A 17,030-nucleotide genomic window follows, 5' to 3' on the forward strand; every position below is an offset into this window, starting at 1 on the left:
AAAAAGCCTGAGTTAAAGGCATTCAAAATGGGAGGAGGACTGGAGAGAGCAAAAGATTTCCAAAGTCACTACCAGGCTGCCAGTTCAAATGTAGTCAGAGATGCTGATATCCAATCAGTGTTTGGTGGCCTACATGAAATTAATTTGCAGTCTCAGTTTAGCTCTTTGTAGACAAGACGTCCACATCACAAACCACCACCACACTTGACCCTTGTTGGTCATCTCAGCAGAGAGGCCAAGGACTGAACGGGCAGGGAGACTGAGCTACCCTCCAGTTAAGGGTTAAAGCGCATCGGTGGGGCAACGTGTGGGAAGCTTGCACGGTTTGCTGCCTGTGCTGTACCTTTTCTGTGGAATAAAGAAGACTTCAGTCTCCAGGGTTTTCAATCTGACACCTTTCACGAACACTAACATTCACTAAAAAAACAAAAAACAAAAAATATGTTCAATAATAAATCTCTGGGAACTGTAAACACAGCAGTGATTTTTGGAAGATTCTAGAATTTTCAGTGTCTAGGAAACCAGCAAAATGGACCCCAATGGAATCCTGCTAGCAACACATATGACACACCTCTAAAAGTAACTAAAATAACAAACCTCAAGATCAGATTTATTTCATCCTCCTTGGTCCACTCGGTGCCCCCACTCTGTTTCCAGTTGAGATAGTTGAGCCATTTAGAGCGGCACTGTTTCTCCGAGCGCGTCCCGACCCGTTCAGCCACAGCAGCCCATGACACACCTTGTGTGACAATGTCACCTGGCTCTGTGCTTGTCAGCTCGTGCACTACTTCTGCCAGTCTTTTTTCTTCTTTCTCTGTCCACTTTCCTGAAAGAGTGAGAAGCCCTCCAACTTAACTAGCAGCAGATACCCTCTGTCCTGATCCGCAACATGCTAGCAGACATGTCCAACACCTTATTCCAGATGTAAATACTGACTTGTGAAGAACAAGCAACTGTTCTTAATTATTAACAATTTATATCCGTTCTTGATTAACAAATCAACAATTCTGTTGTTCTGCTGCCAAATTTCTCTCTTTTTCTCTCACAGATGAATGAGGCCACACAGAACTTCTCCAAACAGGGACCAAAGCAAACTGATCCAAGCTATCTGAACTGTGTTAGCTGGAGTGAATTAACCACACAACAATTTAGTGGACATTAATCACATGAGGTCTGCCTAAATTTTCCTTTATATTTGAATATATACATTAAAAAATAAACAATATTTTACTCCTCAAGTGCATCTGTCTCTCTCGACACCAAACATTCAATTTAAGTTTGCAACTGTTAAACACAAAGGACAGAATTTTAAACAGAATATCCATTTCTGACACCAGCATTTACCTCACCTGTGTTGCAGGTATCCTTCATCAGTCTACATCGATCCTTTACAGATGAAGCACTTCTCCCCAGGGCAGCTCCTATTGTGGCCCAATCATTACCGTGCTTTACTCTCAGCCTAAAGAGAAACGTGCTCATTAGCACTATATCCAGTTAGGAAATTACCAAAATATCAAATATTCTCTAATAAAAACAAGATGAACATGCAGTTTACAGGCCTAAAGACAGAATGGGGAATCCCTTTGCTACTTCATTATTAATATTTTCTGCTATTTTTCCTATGTGTTTCTAGAAGCCTTTTGGGCCAGCTAAGCCACAAGACACTTATAAAATGCTTAACATCTGTCTTGCAAGAACATTGTGAGGCTTAATGAGTGTGTTAAACACAATATGAATGTTTAGATAAATAGCCAATTTCCATTCCATACAGGTTCCTCAATGATTCTCAGGTGGTGTAGAGAGCACTTGGAAATTTAAATAATGCCCGATGAAAACCCAGGCATCCTACAATTCAAATTAAGCAAAACACTGCATAATCATGTTCATCATTTTAACAATCATTTTCCTCCTTCACATGACAGCAGGTTGCTTAAAATGACTAGTTCTGACACATCTGGAACCACAGGCACCTTGTGAATGACACAAACCAGCTCAACTGATCCAAACAGATATATCAATGCAATGCAATATACCCCCTTCCTTCCTTCAGTCCAACAGTTTCTTCCAACTGCTTAACCCTGGAAATGTGCAGGAGGAAAAGTCTGCAGCCCCATCTCCTTGATCTATCAGGTTCCTACTCAAAATTAGGCTTTTTGAGCTGTACTCATAGTTTATGTATCTGTAATACTTCCTAGGGGAGATCCTACTCTTGCCCTGCCACTTCCATTAGGATAACCTTTGTTCAGATTTCCTGAAGAAATGGCATTTCTGTTTCTCGTAACCACAAATATTGACTGTGCTTGTAAAAATCGGAAACATTCCCAGTTACAACAGAAGCCTGGCTTTAGAACTTTGTTGCATATTGTTAGGTCCTGAACACACACTAGAAAACAATTTTAAAAGAATCCAAATGTAGTTTCATTTTTCTTTAGATAGTAACCACTATTTTTGGATAGTGCTGGAGCAGTCAAATTTATTTGTAACTCTTCAGCGATTTCATATAAGGAAACCTTTAAAAATTAATCAAGCTACTAAATACAAACAAGAAAGAGTGACCTTGTTCATAAGATGACTTACTCTTTAAGCTTTTCAATTTCCTCAGGAGTATACCTAAGCAACAGGTAAATAAAAAGACATTATTTTAAACAGAAAGTTTACAGCATAAATATTTTTATTTTACTAACCACACAGCACACATTTAGTTGTTCTGCTAAGATTAGAGATAAGGGATTCCAGCTGTAAGAAACAATCTGACCGAATATTTTGGAAGAATGTGAGAAACAAATGCCATTTTCCACATTAGTGCATTTCTAAGGTTAACTGGTATAACATTCCTCTCATTTGTCAGAAAAATTCCTCATTCTCCATGATCTTACTCCTATGAATAAAATAAGAATTTTCTGCATTAGTCTTTCAAATAAACAGCTACTTCTTCCTTACTGTCCCAGTCCACCATCACCATAAAGCTGATTTTCCATCAAAAAAGCAAATCAGCTTTGAGAAGGTTTTTTGGTTTTCAACTACCTTCAAAAATTAAAATATAATATCCTTTCTGGATGGCACCACACCACTGTTTTAAAGAAGGGCAAGCAAGGGCATAAGAGGTGAAGATCAGTTACTTCCAGGTCACAGGTCTAGAAAAAGTTACATCTCAGAAGATCCAAGCTTGTGTCCAAGTTTTCTCATCATGTCAGAATCTGTTATTCACCTTTGCTTTGGGTTTTTTGTTTGTCTGTTTTTTAAAGTTGTCATTGAATACCATCAATTGAACACAACTATTGTCATGGCTGATCTATCAGAATTGAGTAGAGGTAACATATTAAGAAGATCTAGGTCTGTTTGGCTAAAATTTTGTCTCACATGGAACATGTCAAACATAAATACATGACCCTACTCATACCAATAAAACCATGCAGCATTAGAAGGTTTCATACTTTCCAACATGGTTTCTGTCATCATACATGCGAAGAACTCTTCTATAGACAGCAAAGAGAGGCCGATTCAGACCCCAAGCTATTGTCCTGTAGAAATCTTTTCTTTCATCTTTTGACATTTCAAATATAATTTCAGTGGCATCTTTTATTCCACGGGCCTAGAACAAAGCATTTAAAAAAAAAAAACAAAAACAAAAACCACAAACAAAACACCTTAGATAAAGTCTCCTAGGAATCAAGAAGTAGAACACAAGAACTGAAGCCATTATGCAACTTTCTGTGTATCACAAATACTACAGTCTGAAAGTAAAACTGAGTATTTATGGATTAGCTCCCACAAATACAAATCCTTGAAGAGTAGGTTTTGTTGTTTTGGTTTTTTTTACGTTGGAGTCCAGGGAGACACAAAAGCTCTAACTCCTGTCCACATTTAAGAAAAAAAAAATCCGTCCAATGTGTATTTTAGATCAAAAATTGAACCATCATATATAACATCATGGAAAATGTATTGTGGTGGAATTAGCCTGGGGCTATACAAGAGAAGGTTGTCAAACAGTGCTATACCAATTTATTACATAATTTTAAATACTCCTTATGCAAAAGCAATTTCTTTCAATTAAACTACTCTTTTGCTCTGATGGAAACTCAAATTCAATACAAAACCACTGCAATGAAGTGTAACAGTAAAGCTTAACTTCAGCTTAAACTAAGAATCACTATATTTCAATTATTCAAAGCAGGACAAGAAAGCAGATAAGTGGAAAAAGAATGAATCAAATGATTTACCAGTAACTCAGAAAAGTTATTCAGCTAACTTAAAAAAGCTTCACTAGATTTGAAACATAGTATTACCCATTAATGATTTTGTGTCAGAAACTCCAATATGTGTGGGGGCAGACACACTCTCTACAACTAATACTGTGGATTTTTATTCCAATGAACACTGAATTCAGGGCTTTTTTAAAAACTGTTAAGTGAAGGATGGTGAAACTGTAATATCCAGGCTGTATATTCTCAGTTGTTAGGGCTCAGCTCAAATATTCTCAGCTGCAAACCTACCACAAATATGATTTATGGGCAATTATCACTGTTAGTGTGTTCACCACATGCCCATTTGCGCTGAACTCTGACCCCAGTAATTTAAGGGGAAGAAAGCAGACACAGGCATCCTGCTAGTGAAGTACACAATCACAGACTTGGCACCAAGGAAGGCTGGAAGTTGTATTCAGTGCTCATTAAGGAGAATTATTTCTACTGCTAGTGCAATTTTTTTCAACCATCTTCAACAAAGCTTTTATGAGTCCTCAATGTATAATCAGAAAAAGAGATTTAACCATGTAAAATGTCATGTCAGGATGTTCAAAATGGGCTGTACTCAGTGTAAAATTAAAAGCAATGCTACATTCAGTAGTACTTAAATTCTGTCTATGAACAAATTGTTTCTATGTATGTCAAATGGGTAATGATCATTTTTACAACAAACCAATCTGAAACACTTATTGTATATTCTGGGAAGTACTAAACGAAGTTGGTTTCTAGCAGGAACTGCATCACCACGCCAACAAGCAGGGAACATACTCTAAACATACCTTTAAATAACGCTCAATGTTACTCATCAAAATGTCAATTTCTTCCTTTGACCACATCCCTTGCTTCCACTTATGGCCTGAAAAAAGAAATGACAAACTACTGAAGTGAAGGCCAGAAAAACAGCAAGAACAGAAGTAGCTGAAAACACGACCCATGCTGCAATTAACACAGAAAAGACTAAAAATATAACTAGAATTAATTTTAAACAGATGTTATTTCATAACTGACAGTAACCATCAACTAATATTTAAATAACGTGAGTCAGATTACATTTCAAAAACATCCCATTTTTAAAAACAGAACGTGAGCTCCGCTATGTGCTGTCAAGTCACATTTTCAGACTTTCTCTTCAGCTGCAACTAGGAAAGTTCTGTCTTTAAACTGACAGCTGAGATTTCCATGCACTCAAAATGATTCTAGAAGCTGGAACATAAAATGTGACTCAGAACATTACCTGAGGAATTGGCAACAACATGGGGTTCTTTTGCATGCCTTAACACTCCTGAACATGTGAGTAGTGCCACCTACTGTGACTGCTTTTCATAGAGGTAAATGCTCCACTTAGTCTTTTTTGAGAAGCTGGTCCCCATCTCTCTCTTTTTTTTTTGCATTGGGAGTAATTCTCAGAGGTCACAGTCAAAATAAAAACTTGTGGGGAGTCTTTTACTTCCCAAATAAAAGTGGCAAACCAATAGAAACAAGCAATAACGTTTCCTCTCCGTCTATGCCCTTAGAAACTACAATGCCAGCTAAGCTTTTAAAGCAAACCCAATCAACTTTATTCAGAGGGAAAATTTCAAACCTGAAGTCTATCAATAAAACATTAAAACATTACTCCTCTAAATTATCCTTTTTTCCCCTTATGGTCATACCATACTTTTAATTACGCTTATGCTGGTGTGACCCAGTTTACATACTGGTGTGTGCTGGCTACCTGCCCACCTCTGCTCAGGAAAATCAGGGTACTTCCTTCTCAGCCTGCTAATTACCAGAGCTGAGAGACAGAACACACCAAAGAGACTGTTTACTCAAATCCAATTATAATGAAAAGTACAGGCATTATTACTAATTCCACTGGAACTGGTGAGAGAGTACTCTTTTCCTGTGCCCCACGGCTTCAATCTCTTCTTCCACAGCTACAGAGACAGAAAAATAATGTATTACTGTAACTGTAATTCACACCTCTGTCCAAGCCTCTGAACTGACTTAATAGGACACTGCTACTCTTTACATGGAATAAGCTTTAATACCAAACTATTTTAGGAAAGGACATTTATTCTGCACTTCACATGTTTGCATATTCATAGTCAAGAATATCATAACCTGCCCACAGGTCTGGGAAGAAAGCATTATCAGGTGGAGACTGCTATAAAATGATGAGCTCAGGCTACACGTGCCAAACTCTGAGCTACTGTAAAAGAAGACATACTGGCATTCTTCCACTGCTTATCTCCTGACAAACCACACAGTTTACAAGAAAAGTTCAGCCAGTAGAGATTCTCAAATATTTTTCTTGGCATATTTTACTAGAAATGTCTTCCTCAAATTATTAATCTCTTAACTGGAATCACCAAATTTAGTGCCCTCCTTTGACCAGCTGACAATGCTGTGTCTCTTCCTAAAGGTTTCAAACAAAAAAGGGAGTTGCTTTGAACTGACTGAAAAAAGAATTATTTTCCTTCTAGAAAAAGTAAAAGTCAAAGTAAGAAAAACAGTAGAGAGGCTGAGGAAACTGGAGAGAAAACACGTCTTCACTTGACACTAAGTTGTTTCTCTAGGTTTAGAAAGTCGCTTCCCCTGAGGGGACGAAAGAAAAAACAAAAGCTCTTAAGTTCAGCAACTACTACATGACTGCACAGATACATTTGGAAAGGGAGGCATGCACAGTAGGGTGGAAGTTTTAGGAGTAGTAGAGATTATTTCATTAGATCCTGGTCTGCAGGAGCCCTCTTCTTCTGAAGCAACTCCATTAACCTAATCATGGATTGGTTTTTCTCCTCGTTGTCCTCCCCTCTGCTGCAGCTTCCCACCTCCAACCAGGCAAACACAACTCTCTGCCCCATCTGGGCAGACACAAAGGACCCACAGCCCTTCCCTACTGTAGCCACTACTGTCACCACTGCAGGTATGGCTCATCTCATAAAAAGCCAGACCAGATTACCTGATGCAACTTGCAAAATGTTCTGAGACATTTGGAATAATTTACCTTTTTACAGCATGGGAGAACTGCATTTGAAATATCCTACCTTTATTGGTTAGAGAATCCTTATCCTCTTTGGTTGTGAACCATGCTTGGCTAACAGCTGATACTTCTTCATTGCCCATTGGGGAGATTTCATCCAGCTGTTCATTCTGAAGAATCTTGGAAAGACCAATATGAAATGATACAGTCAAATATTCAGTTGTTTTTCAATTTTCACTTTGCAATTAACGTGGAGACATAGTTTGAAGGCAAATTAAATCAGCACACCTCGTCACCTTGCTGACTGTTCAAAAGTGCCACGTTTTAGATACAGCATTGAAAGTATCACCTTTCTTAAAAAACCCGAGTAAGATTTAGCATCTTAATATAAAGATGTTGTGAGAATTAATTGGTTAACACTCTTCATCTTGTTTAATGTACATAAGTAAGAAGAGTCTCACCAGCTGTGAAGGAAACTGGACTATGTCCAGCATCTCCAGTCTAGAACTTTTAAACATGGTATACCCGCAACGAAAACTGCATGTAACTGTTAGGACTGGTGACAAGACAAAGACTACTTAAGCCTGTTATAGAGCTTAATTTATAATCAAAGAATGACAGAGGTAACAGATAAACTTGTCTTTTATGCAGATCACAAAAGCATGTAATTACCAGTGGAGGGTTACCTCTATTACTCTTTGCTGTACTGCTCTTTGGGCAGTAACTTAAGACTACAAATAACCTCTCTCATACATAAAATTACTCAATTGCCCTTTTACAGAACAGCATTTTTACAAACAAGATCCATGCTCACATACATTTGTTTCAAAGTGTCTTATTCATTTAGTAAGCATTTCTGATACTTGTTTCCCTTTTCATTTCAATTTAAATAAAAAGCATATATCAAACTGATAAATTTTGAAGTTTTACTGTACCTGAATCTGGGTAACAGTCCCTTCATTAATCTCATCTTCAGCTACCTCAGTGGTAGCAGTCATGGTCACCTCAAAGCTCTGATCATTTTCTGAAACTTCAGAATGGGTAAGTTAGTTGCATACTTTACTCCTGAAGCGTTTTTTACACATGCTACAAGTTTTATAAATGGCTACCTTTGAACTGAAAATTTTGAAGAGTCTTATTTGGTATTTGTTAACACAGTAAATTCACTAAAAACGATTATCAACTGCTTCTCTTCACAAAATTTAAATATGAGTTTTGAAACCTTCAGTTTTACACTTGACTACAACTAAGACCTAATGTGAAACATAAACAAAATGTGTTTGATGCAAACATTTGAAACTGTATTAATACTTCCTTTACAGCCTTTCTGGTATTTTCCAGTTATTAAAAAGACAACATTCAAATCTTTTGGCCGCATACTTTTTCCCCAGTTCTCCTTCAACATGTTAATGCCTTTACTTATGAGGAATTTCTGGCTAGTTCCACCAAATAAACAGCCACTCTAGATACTGCAAATTGGTACTTTAACAAGATCTGGTTTTACCTCCCTCTGGGAGATTATATTAAACTATCTAATATTCAATCAACTTCCTTAAGACTTATTCAGTATTCATCCTATTTTTTTTACATCAATCTCCTTTACATACACCTCAATATTAATAAACACTGAAATACTAACTATACTGTCTGATCATTAAAAAAACCTAATCTCTTAGCAGGTGGAGAACATCTAGTTTGCTGTTCATTTACTTATCCTTCAATTTATTCAATGCACCTGTGCCTGCAGGTATCTTCTCCACTTTAAGACAGGCTTGTTTTGCCAGTATTGTATAAATATCAATTGCTGCAAAACTGTGCAAGGCTGAGAGAAAAGATGATACCCAAGTACATTACAAAAATTTAGAAGAAAAAGCCACATGGAAATATTCTAATGTGATTCAAAGAGTCCACTTTTAACCTTTACCAACAGATATTTTTGCTACAGGAGTACATAAAAGAACTTACTTGGAACTGCAACAACAGAAATGCACCGAGTAGAATCATCAAGGCTTTGATCATCCTCTGACAAACAAAGCCTCTTGTGAGGAGGTTCAGAGCTGTCTTCAGAGTCTACTTCATCAGCTTCTAAGGACAAAAAAATACCCAGGTTACTTCCTATAAGCTAAATGAAGCCTTGGACAGAGTTCTCCTAACAAAGTGGGCCAAACCAAAGGTGACAGGCTGGTTCAGTGCTTTGCTGCTGCCCAGGATCTTGGTCTAAGTTATGGGCAACAGCAGTTCACGTGCTTTCCTCAACGTGCTCTTTCTTTGAAAATTCCATCCAGTCTGCCAAACACAAACCAGTCTAAGGAAATTTGGGTATGTGCTTGGTTCTAAGAATCCATTTCAACTGAAATAAATCACAGCAGCTGCATCTGTGTTGGGCACACACAGGCAGTTTTGGGATTCATACCTAATTCAACACTTAATCATTCTTTAAACCAAAGCAGAACAATTCTTGCCCAGTAAGCTGAACCTGAGTAGCTCACAGAATTTGTGGGCCAGGGATGTATGGTGGTCAGATCACTCAAAACAAAGAAGAAAAAAATAATACTATGCAATACAATTCTATACCATTTTGAGGGCAATGAAGAATTAGGTTCCCTTCAGTGTCCTGAGTCAGAGTCACAGAGTTCACGGTTTCTACTGTCACTGTGTCAGACTCTTCTTCAACTGTGCTCATACTCAAACCTGAAAGAGCAACACTCAGATTACATTTCTGCAGTTGGATTCCACTTGGACCATAATGCTGCTTCCATACCCCAAACAACCAGCACAACCTCCCAAAAGGAATGAACCTGCTCTTTCACAGGAAAAATCCACAATTTCAGACATTCACCTACCTTTACTTTCCTGCACACTTACATATTGCAAAGGGTAAAATCAGATAGCTTTAAAGTAACTTCTCCAGTTAAAAATAGTACCTAAACTCCCTATTCAGGAGAATTTGCAATCTACTGATTTCTTTTTTTTTTCTTCAAACACAAACCAAGGCTATTACTTTTTCAGCATTTCTAAATTCTTCGCATCTGATGATTTTTGTCCAATATTTGTTCTACTGTTAATTTAATAATTCTATTACAGAACTGAAAGCTACTCAGGACTGACAAATATTTTTCTAGTGTCCTATTAGTCACAGCTGCCCTATTTACAGACTGCCAAGTTGCAAAGTTTTATTCTCCTTCCATGCATATAACTAAATGTGAAACTTGCACTTTTTCTTTAGCATTTAAACAAGACCAACAGAAAAACTGGTTGCAAGCAATCACCAGTACAAAAAGTTATGGAGAGAATAACTAATCCATGATAAGCCATTGAAGTCACAGAATTAGGGCAACATGAAGTGTCTCTGATAATTTCATTTCTACCATAAAAATACTGCAATGAAACACAAAGTTTGTAAGAAATTCTACGTAAATTAAACTAATTCTGAAATAAAACAAAGCAAAACTCCACAACAAAAGTTTTATCCAAATACAGAGAGATGTGACCTTTGCAGCTGCAGAAGAAAAATGAAATCACCCCTGAAATATCCAGAAGCTTTGCAAAGATTTCATCAGTTTTAAGCCTGGTTTTGTTGACTTTGGCAGAGATTTGTAAAAAGAAAATATCATCTATTTCTCCTTTAACTGCTCAGTCCTTTTTCTGTGTTTACTCATATGTCAACAACAACAAAAAACTACTGTTATTTTGAAGCCACGATGTTGTTTAAAAATAACTGACTACAGCTTTAGAAAAAAGAAAGCACAATCACATCCCAAATTTTCCATGTACTAGGCAGGGATAGCCACATACCCATATGTAAGGGGAATTTACAACCTGGATTTCAAATTCCCTGTATAATGTAAACAGTATTGCGTCAGCAGGAAATTATGTGATTTTTAATCAGAAAACATGTTCTTCGGTATTGAAGATTCCCAAGAGAAGTGTTATCCTAGAAAGATAAAACTACTGCCAGTCCTTCAAAAAAATTCTCACCTCTTGAGCTTGTTGGAAGATTTGGCACATCTTTAAGCACATGTAGTGACTGATTCATCAAACTAAGTGATATTACCCTTCTGAACATGTAAAAAATTTCAGATACCACTGACATTTTAAATCAGAGGGTTCTCAAACTTACTTTCACATCTACCATCAGCAACAGTTCCTTGCCACATGCAAGCGTAGGACGAAGTAACTTCCTTGGGATTCATCTGCTGCTGAGTTTTACAGCCTGTGCTCTATCCTTCACTAGAAGCTGCTGTTTGCTGCATGGGTGTAATACTGATTTTAGGAACCCAATAGGGCATCCTTAATGCTAAAACATGAAGAAAGACATGCAAAGCATTATAGCTAAATTAGAAGACTGTAACTTTTTCAACCCAGCTTAAAGTTATTAATTTAGCTTTTAGGGAGTGAACAAATTGGAACAAAATAAAGAGATTCTCTTTCTCATGTTCATATGTACTTTGAGTAAGTTTTACTACAGGGATTTCTATAGTAAAAATCCCTAAAGTTACCAGAAATTAGGTGGAGAATTCTTTAATTTTATGTCAACTGGTAGTCATAACATTTATTTTTCTATAATCACCTGAAAGCACCTATTTTTCTTTTCACCACTTTAAAGGCCTGAAAGACATGAGATTTGTAAGACACATTACAACAGCCATGTATTCCACCTACAGCTATTCTGAAAGCAGTGGAAACCATAGCACTATCCACAGCAGAAGATACAGCAGGCCATTCCTTCTTTTCTATTGGAAGGCTGATGAAAACTGAATACAGGCACAGCAAAGCTGGGTTGTTCTTTCGGCAGTTACTCGGGACTTTATGAAAATCAATCTGTGTATTTACAGGATTTGGCTACCAAATAAAAAACACAGGGCAATTAATCCCTTTGCATTCTCTACCTTGTTGGTTTGCAAATTTAGAAGGGAACAGGACACAGCATAAAAGGGATCCATACATCCAAATATGGCGTTCCCAGAGATGGGGAAGAAGCTACACCAGGATCAGTAGCCACTACACTGACACTTGCAGCCAGAGCTGTAACAGGACTAACCACACAATGGCTGAGGCAGCACACCTGAGGGCACCGCTGACTCTTCTGGTCAAGTCACACATCTGCAGTTGCCAGCTCGAGCTCCCACGCATTGCAGAGCACCCGACACTGGGCACTGCACTTTGTTCAAGGACCTGTGACTTCTCAAGAAACATTCCTCAGTGTAATTCCTGGACTGAGCAGGGTTTTATAACTCCTCGCCAATTTCCCAAAAACAGTTTATGCCAACTGTAACTGCAGGCTCTCCAGGAGAAGAAAAAAAAAAAAAAAAAATCATGTTCTGTGTAAGATACTCGAGATTTAATATGCCTTATGTTTTCTGAGTAAAGGTAATAACCCTGACCAAACCTTGATAAAAACTGAGAAAGAGCCAAATCCTTGATTTGATTCCCATCAACTTTAAAGCATAAGGCCTTGGACTACAATTGAAAACCGAGTAGAAAGAACATGAGGAATTAAGTCAAAGTCAAATGCATATTTTGGACATTATTTTTTATTAATCAGACCATACGAATACAAGCAAACTGAAAGAAAAACCAACCAACCTGATTCTTTCAAGCTACATTTATCCCAGAACAGGAGCACCAACCCATGAATACATGAATGAGTGACCAAAATCAGGAATAACTGTGGTGGTTCTTTTGAGTGAATAGGAAACAATCTCCAGACCTTACAAACCCAACTGTTTTAAATGATGATGTGGCTACCAGGTACTCTGAACATACATCAAATATGACACATGACAGGACCACCTGGAGTTCACAGTGAGCTCAGTGGCCAAAGGCCTTTGATGCCTTCTCCTGATCCCAGCTGCAGGGACACTGCCCTCGCTGGATGTCCTCGGTTCATCATGGCCTGGCAGCCGGAGCCGTGCTAAACAATGCCAGGCCACAGCAGAGGCTTTGGGATGTGCCACGTGAATTCTGCTCATTACACACACCTGCACATCCACACATCTGCTCTTGCACATCTGCTCTCAAAAAGTTAAATACAAAGTATATGACAGCCAAAGTTTCTTAATGAGTGAGAATTAGGACCTGAGTAGTCTCATCACCTCCAAAATATCACCTTCTTTTCATAACTTCACTAGATGTGCTTTTGAAAATGCAAACAAGTTTTACTTTAAACAAAAGGCCTACTTGAATTTTAAGTGAACAACCGAAGACTTTTCTTTAATCCTTGAATCAGATACATTCTTGACAGAGATGCCAATCTATCACTAATATTTCATGTTCTGAAGGAGGGTGTTAGCTTTTGGGGAAAGAGAACACTGTTGGATAGACATGCGCTGAAAAGTGTGGATGCCATAATCCATAATGAGATAGCACCTCAGAAATCAGTGTCAATAAGCATTTTTTGCCTTGTTGGATTTCTGTGTGTATTTACCAAACTGAACATTTTTTAGAGCTAGCTGCATTACAATTTCAAACAGGTTTCAACATGCAACCAAGGAGATGGGAAAATACTTTGTCTACAAGACTCATTTAAATACAGAATTGCAATATACAATTTCCACTAAAGCCAAATAATAGAGTGGTTCTTATTTATTTGGGAAGCATGCAGCAGAGTTAGACAGAAAAAGACTCACAAAGCTGATTTTACACCAAGCTAAAAAAAAAGGTAGCACTTTAATACAAAATTCCTTTAATTCTAAATAACCCTCATCTGGCAGATGGGCTCAATTATTCTGAGGGCTGTAAAAATTAATCACTTCTAAGAAATAGTATTTTTACTCATGCAAGCAGAATTCTGTCATTGCCCCTAGTTATTATCTGAATGTTATGTCTAGTCTTCAGAGGACTGTTGTAAATCTTTTAAAATTTCTATATGAAGTTGTATTAAAGGCTGCTTTCTCTGCACTGGGCAGTAAGTATGTTTCACTAAGTCCTGTAAAAAGCAAAAACTGAGCATTATTAAGGGAGGCTTCCAGTTACTGTGATATTTAACTGGAACAATCACATAGAATGCATTGGGATTTCAAAGCATTTGTTCAAGAGTAACACAAAAGAAACAAAGTCATTACAGGACCTCATACTTTAGGAAGCCTGACTGTTTGGTGTACTCCACACCAAGTCAGTACTTCATAAATCTTAGCAGGAGTTTTTATTATTCATCTAGTGCCAGTGCTGTCATGCTAATATTCAACAACCCCCCCGAACTTTACTCCAGACCAAATCGGTTCTGCTCAAATCTAAAATTCCACCATGCAGAAATTTTCTCTAACAGCTGCCAACAATGGATATGAAAAGGAACCAAACTGGACAGACACCAATCACAAGGATCCAGAGACCTGAGTTTGGGGCATACATGGATTTATTAATCTGTATCATCATGAGATTAGAATCCTTTAGGAACAGTTGCATCCTAGTCGTCAGTGGTATTTAGAGAAGTGGGCCATCACTGAAACAGAATATATGGGAGACACAATGGGACAAAGTGTTCTCATTTGCATTGATCCAAACTTGGCAGAACTCCATGAATTCTAGCCTGTCCAGTGAAGTTTAATAAAAAGCACTGAGCATGCTTTAAATGTCACACAGGGGAAAAAAACCAACACAAAACAAAATAAAATCTATGTCCTAGCTCTTTCAAAAGAAATAAACACAGAAAGTTTCCAGTTTTTTTTTTTTTCAGTAACTGGCTCTTGGGCACAAAGTTATGGCTATGGATAGAAATCTTAGCAAGTATCGTATGTACCAAAATTATTTTCTCTTCATGTATGATGCAACTCCAGTTTCATGCTAAGCATTTCAGTAACTTCTTCACCTTTATAAAACATGGGTAGAATTTTAGCATGCAAGAAAAATAAGAAAGATTATCGTAACTATAAGACTGATAAGCAAAGAGAAGTCTCTCTTGCTTTCTGATGCACAGATGAGCATAGAAATGATGGTCACAAAAAAGGACCTATTAGAACATGCAAAACACAGTAGAGAGATCTTTGTCTCTTATAGGGCCACTTTTTATAACTTTGTGGGGTTGAGACAAAAATCGGTATTTTGGGGCATTCTAGCTAGAGAATTTTAATTAATGTTCAATCTTTTCAGTAAGTCATAAAACATCATGAAGTTGTTTGTTATTATAATCACGTGAAATTATGTAAATGAGAACAAGAATGAGATGGGTCCATCTCACTGCAGAACCTGCATCTCCTGGTTTTGCAAAGGAATTCTAACTATGCTGTCAAGAGGCCAACTTACATCTGTAGCCAGAGCGGCGCTGGCAAACAAAAAGCATTTTCTAGATTACCTCAACTAACAATAGCCAGGTGGGGCTGAACAGTGTAACTCTTTGTGAATGAATACATACCAATACTATCAGTCAGCTGAAGAAGTACCTGGTACAAGTGTAATACTCTTCACCACGCCCAAAGCCACAAAAAAGAATAAAAAAACCTCAAAAAGGAGAAAAAAGAAAGGGAAAAAAATAGGCTTTTCGGACCGGAACCCTTTATTTTGGCAAAACAGAGCATAGCTCTAGTGCACAAAATCTTGGTACCGCTCTAACATGAAACCCCTGATCTTGGCAGAGCCGCACATCTCAGGCTCCACTTGCCCTAAGCAACCACAAATCACAACTCTCTGGGGAAAAAATAGAGATTACGAAACATAACAGATAAAACCCACAAGCTCAGGATACCCCAAGAGCAGACCCAGCGAGAAGGAATCGAGAAATTCAAAAGCGATCGTGCAGGTGGCCTCTTATTACAGGCATCCAGATATGAGGGAGGGAGTTAAAACCAGAAACAACAACAGCAATTAAAAAAATAAAACTTAATAAACAAAACAAACGCGCTGGCCGGCCTCCCCTTGCCCTGCCCTCCCAAGCGAGCCGGGGTTTGGTGATGTCCAGAGCCAGTCCGTCCGTCCGTCCGTCCCCCAATTTCTCTGTGAGCAGCGCTCCCGACGCCCGGCAGCTCCCCGGGAAGGCGGGCAGTGGCGGCCCAGGGCTGCCCCAGGGCTCCCCCAGGCCAACAGCGGGCGGGAGGCAGCGGCCCTGCCGCGGCACTGCCCCCGGGGCGGCGGCTCCGGGCCCGCCTCAGCCGCCGCTGCCCCGCGGCCGCCAGCGCCGCCATTTGGCCCCGGGCGGCCGCCGCCATTTTCCCGTGCCCTCGGCTGGCGGCGGCGCTGGACGGCCCCGCCGTGGGCTCCGCTGCCCGCCCGGCCCTGCCCGGCAGCCCGGCCCGAACGCGCCGAGCCGCGGGACCGCACACGGCCGCTCCCCGCCCCGTCCCCTCCGCCCGCGGCCGCCGCCGCTGCCCGGAGCTCCCGGCCCCGCGATCCCGCAGGGCCCCGCGCACTTACTTCCTGTTTTGGGTCCGGGCACTTGAGAAACCAGGATGGAGACTCCCAAGTACCAGGATGGAGGCGCCGGGCGGCGGCGGGCGGCGAGCGGGGGAGGCGGAGGCGGCGGCGGGGCGAGGCGCTGCGAGCCCGCCGGAAGGGCCCGCACTCGCCCGCCCGGCGCTTCCGCCCGCCCGCCCGGCGCCACAGAGCGCGCGGAGCGGGGCCCGGAGCGCCGGCGGCGCCACAAAGCTCACGGCGCCTTCTCCGCCTCGCTGAGGGGCCCCGGGCGACAGAGCCCCTGAACGTACACACGGCCTCCGCCGCAGAAACACGGAATCGATTAGGCTGGGAAAGACCTCTGAGGCCATCGAGTCCAACCTACGACCGAATACCACTCTGTCAGCCAGACCATGGCACTCAGTGCCACATGCAGGCTTTCCTTAAATGCTTTCAGCAGTGGTGACTCCACCACCTCCCTGGGCAGCCCATTCCAGTGT

At 39.9% G+C, this 17,030-nt stretch overlaps 1 protein-coding gene across 3 annotated transcripts in view; it reads right to left on the reverse strand.

Moving 5' to 3' along the window:
* The window catches only part of DMTF1 (cyclin D binding myb like transcription factor 1), a 29,084-nt gene extending 12,388 nt beyond the window's left edge, over window positions 1–16,696 (reverse strand). The window contains exons 1-10 of one of the 3 annotated variants that reach the window (XM_069035347.1): window positions 16,552–16,696; window positions 9,781–9,897; window positions 9,172–9,291; window positions 8,142–8,236; window positions 7,271–7,385; window positions 5,024–5,100; window positions 3,435–3,592; window positions 2,578–2,610; window positions 1,350–1,459; window positions 598–826 (exon numbers count right to left, since the gene is read on the reverse strand). In XM_069035347.1, coding sequence (XP_068891448.1) covers window positions 598–826; window positions 1,350–1,459; window positions 2,578–2,610; window positions 3,435–3,592; window positions 5,024–5,100; window positions 7,271–7,385; window positions 8,142–8,236; window positions 9,172–9,291; window positions 9,781–9,889 — 1,046 coding nt within the window. In that variant the 5' untranslated portion in view covers window positions 9,890–9,897; window positions 16,552–16,696. Of the gene's footprint in view, window positions 1–597; window positions 827–1,349; window positions 1,460–2,577; window positions 2,611–3,434; window positions 3,593–5,023; window positions 5,101–7,270; window positions 7,386–8,141; window positions 8,237–9,171; window positions 9,292–9,780; window positions 9,898–11,326; window positions 11,496–16,551 lie in introns of those variants that run through there. The other 2 variants (XM_069035337.1, XM_069035332.1) reach the window with 2 other exon arrangements.
* Between the last annotated feature and the right edge of the window lie 334 nt (window positions 16,697–17,030).

The sequence above is a fragment of the Aphelocoma coerulescens genome, chromosome 1A (assembly GCF_041296385.1).
Source record: "Aphelocoma coerulescens isolate FSJ_1873_10779 chromosome 1A, UR_Acoe_1.0, whole genome shotgun sequence".
Classification (NCBI taxonomy): domain Eukaryota; kingdom Metazoa; phylum Chordata; class Aves; order Passeriformes; family Corvidae; genus Aphelocoma; species Aphelocoma coerulescens.